The sequence below is a fragment of the Branchiostoma floridae genome, chromosome 3 (genome assembly GCF_000003815.2).
Source record: "Branchiostoma floridae strain S238N-H82 chromosome 3, Bfl_VNyyK, whole genome shotgun sequence".
NCBI lineage: Eukaryota > Metazoa > Chordata > Leptocardii > Amphioxiformes > Branchiostomatidae > Branchiostoma > Branchiostoma floridae.
The window spans coordinates 22,135,945-22,139,725 of record NC_049981.1 but is presented as its reverse complement, the minus strand read 5'-3'; the positions used below and the strand labels follow the sequence as shown (position 1 = coordinate 22,139,725).

The following is a 3,781-nucleotide window of genomic DNA, read 5'->3' as shown; positions in this document are numbered from 1 at the left end:
AGTTGTAACACAACTATTTTTTTTACGTCGACTGCAGTCAGACCTACATGTATACTGGTTACCACCATTGCATGAAACCTGACTATCATGGCCATGCACCTTTTTGCTGATCCCTTTAAATTGATAATTTTTCCCCATTGACTCAAGCATTAAGATTCCTGTCTATAGTGAGCATTGACTATTGTGTCCATTTCTTCAAGGCCAGAATTGTCTAGGACATTAAATGCAGCTCCTGTGTTTGAGGACAGCCACACCCTAAGGTAGTTTAAGGAGCACCACACTTATAGAAACCGTATGGTTGCATCCACACGGATAAAAAAATCTGTCCGGACATGCAGCTTACTACTCTTCAGCACAAATCCAGTGTGTTATGCCACGAGACAGTTACCCAGGTAGGTAATACAAACAAACAAACAACACGTTACTGACCTGTATGCCCTTGTCACCATGACAACGTCCCCTCTCTTGACCTTGATTCTGGGCTCCTCCGTACATGGTATACAGCAGCACACTCGGATGCCTTTAGTGATGGGGAACCACGAACCACTGTAGTTGTCTACTATTGCAAACTCCACCTGGCAGATAAGTAAAATATTGCACCAGTTATTAAGATATTTATTCAATAATACTAGAGTACAACATTTTCTACATGTAATGCAATGCATGATCTGTTGTTCATTAAGTTCATAAGGTCGACTAACTGATCCAATAGGCAAAGCAGGGTTTATGCAGGCAGCTCAGGAAAACTCCCCCATTTAGCCGGAATGGTTTAATCCATGCACAGCGGAAAGGTCCCCTACTCTTTTCGATTAGTGTGGCAGGTTCTCTTACATGCTCAGGGTATGTCTCTCCCCGAACACAGTACCTCCATTTAAAGTCTTATCCAAGGGACGGTCCTAGCTGAAGCTAGGTACTCATTTACACCTGAGTGAAGTGAGGAAAGTCGAGTAAAGTGCCTTTCCCAAGGGCACAAGATCGGCATGACACGGCAGGTTTCGAACTCGGGACCTTTGGGGCCTAAGCCCAACGCGCTGCCGATCACGCCACACCATCTCACTAATTTATCTATGTCAGCTGATCTTTAACTTTATTTTGAGCATTTGTTACTCTATGTTGGGGGTCCCTCCCAGGAACTAATAAAAACACCATGATCGGGCAATGTGTATGACCTGGTTGAATAGATAAAATGAAACTGAACAAATCTCCAAATCTACATTTTGTAACAAGCCACCCACAGCCTATAAAACGACGCAGTCAGCCAACAAGATGAAGCCATAGATAGTCCATAGGTCTTCCTCCTGTACATGAAAATTTCAGTAGGACATGCTACTTTTACAGATATGTGGCAGCCCTAGAGTGGGCGTTTCTACCATATGGCAATCTGCCCAAGGTACAAATCCAGTTAAAAACACCTTTTTGTTTCCCCATGAGGGTTTTGTAGATTGGATGCCTTCCAAATGGCACAGCACTAGCCATGACTTCCCGCCATTGGGCCACACCAATTTGATTGGTTGGTTCTTAGATTTTTTTGAAGTGAAAATATATCAATCAGATACATGTGTATCATAAAAGCAATGGTTAGGGAGGAAATCTTGAACATGACAATATTCAGAGTGAACCAAGGCATAAACCTGGTCATCACGCTTTATCTTCACTTATGTTTTTCCAGTTAAGCATATTCTTTTTTCTTAAAAATCTGAGAAACAACAAATTGAATTGGTGTGGCCTTGAAGCAAAGTGGTCTTGTTGGTAATCTTTAATAAGTAATCTTTATATTAACGATCTAGATGGCAGACTGTACTCACTGATCTATTTCTTTTGTCTTCTTTTTGTAAGAGCTGCTCCACCTGTTAAAGAGATAAAAGATGTTCAACATCAACTGTATATACTATTGATAACATGTTATCACGCATCTTTTCATAATGCTGGGTTTGACAAATTTACCTAACGTCAACTCTCTTACCTCTGTCAGGTACCCTAACACTGCCACATTAAGAAACAGCGAATTCAAAGATGCACCATCACCATCAGAAATCCCTGATGCACACTTCAGGTAGGTATCCAGGTGTTCAAGTAATTCTTGAGAAGGACTTTAAAACTGTTTAAAAGCTGTTTCTTAATGTGGTGGTCTTAGGGTCCCAGGTGGACTCGTGTTGATGTTGACATTATGTTGATGTGTAGACCTTTTCTAGATAAACTTGTACGAACAACAACTTCTTTCATTATTTCAGAAATCATAAAAACAGGTGTCACTTCTGAAATATTCCTGACCATAAAGAAAAGTCCTCAATGGGCAGAGCTTTGAATTTTTTTTTATCCCACTCATTGTTTCCAGGGAGCCCATGTTGTCATTTTAAGCCTGTAAAAATGCATTTTAAACAGTTTCATGTTATGAAGGTAAGATTTTTTGGACGAATAAGGTAAAAAAAAATGTCTCAACAAGCAAATGTCCATCCTGGGATGGAGGGACGGGTCCTGGAGACAGCCCTGTTAATAGGTATTCCTAAACACCTATATTAGCTAGTGACCTGATGCCATCTACCAGTGACCTTCACCTGACCTTCACCGTGGGCATGCTGACATTGGCAGTCAGAGCTGACATCTGTCCTGGGGTCGGCCATTTACTCAGGTCAAGTTTAACATGATTACATGGTGGGTGTGCCCCGCTGTGGTGCGTGGAATGAATCATAATGTCAGCAACCTACAGATAAACTTGGATTCAGCAGCCACTCAAGGGACTGATGCAATAGGTTGCTCAGGACAGGGTGGGGTTAAAATGAGAGTGTTTTGATCTGGCTTGTGACTAGAGGTGGTTGTCTGAGCCAGGTTTAACTGACGTATAATTGGAAGTGTAAGGATTATTCTTATATCCTATAGTAGGGATGTGCGCCAATCCTCTGTAACTTATACATGAAGCAAACTGTCTTCCTAGTGTCATCTTTGTACAGAACCAGCAAGGAGACTTGCTGACCTATGTGCCACTAGGCACTTCAAGGGTGCAAATGAATGAACAAACTCACAGTTAATGTGTACTGGTTGCACCCCTCCACTACAGGCCACGTGATGCCGTCGCCCCGCGGATACCCCTGCCATGCAAACACCTCCCAGAAGTTTCTCCGCCACCCCAGGTGATACGGGTACACAAACTTGTCTCCTTCCAGACGGGGACGATCTTTGGCCTGGAGATTTAAACAACACACTTAAATCATAGAAGTTAAGAATGTTCATTGAAGATGCTCAGGATGTAATATTTGTAACACAGACAACTATGTATGATATCTATGAAATATTACACAAAAGATAGAATTGTATAGTGAAAATCAGTGTACCATTGCTTTCATGAAGAAAAGTGGAGATTCATGTCACTAACCTTGTCTAAAATCCAAGTCTCGATTCCCGTCTGGTTTGTAAGTACTATTTTCATCTACAAACAAAACAGGACAGAAGTACTTTTTTCAGCCAGGTTGTCCATGCAACAATTTGAGTCAAAAGCCAGGTTGTACCATCAACATTTCAGGCTGCCACACTTTCAAATTATGACTTTCTTCAAATCAGGTACTTAATAATATCCATTATTGTTTCTGCCAGTTACATATAACTAGTTATATTTTATCTTATCAAGAAATAAATACAAAAAATTATGCACCTAGGTGGGAGAAAAGCGGTATTCCAACTGCAAAATTTCAAGTTGTGCACTATGGCAACTGGGTTTAAAATCAAGTTGCGCCATGCAACATGCGGTTGTGTTTCAAGTGTGCAAGTGGGCATTTTGAGCACTGCT

At 41.2% G+C, this 3,781-nt stretch overlaps 1 protein-coding gene across 1 annotated transcript in view; it reads right to left on the bottom strand.

Moving 5' to 3' along the window:
* LOC118410751 (palmitoyltransferase ZDHHC6-like) overlaps nt 1-3,781 on the bottom strand; it is a gene marked incomplete in the record, with an annotated part of 21,946 nt that overhangs the window by 1,469 nt on the left and 16,696 nt on the right. The window contains 4 exon segments of the mRNA XM_035812527.1: nt 430-575; nt 1,806-1,847; nt 3,021-3,179; nt 3,371-3,424. Of these exon segments, the coding sequence (XP_035668420.1) occupies nt 430-575; nt 1,806-1,847; nt 3,021-3,179; nt 3,371-3,424 (401 nt within the window).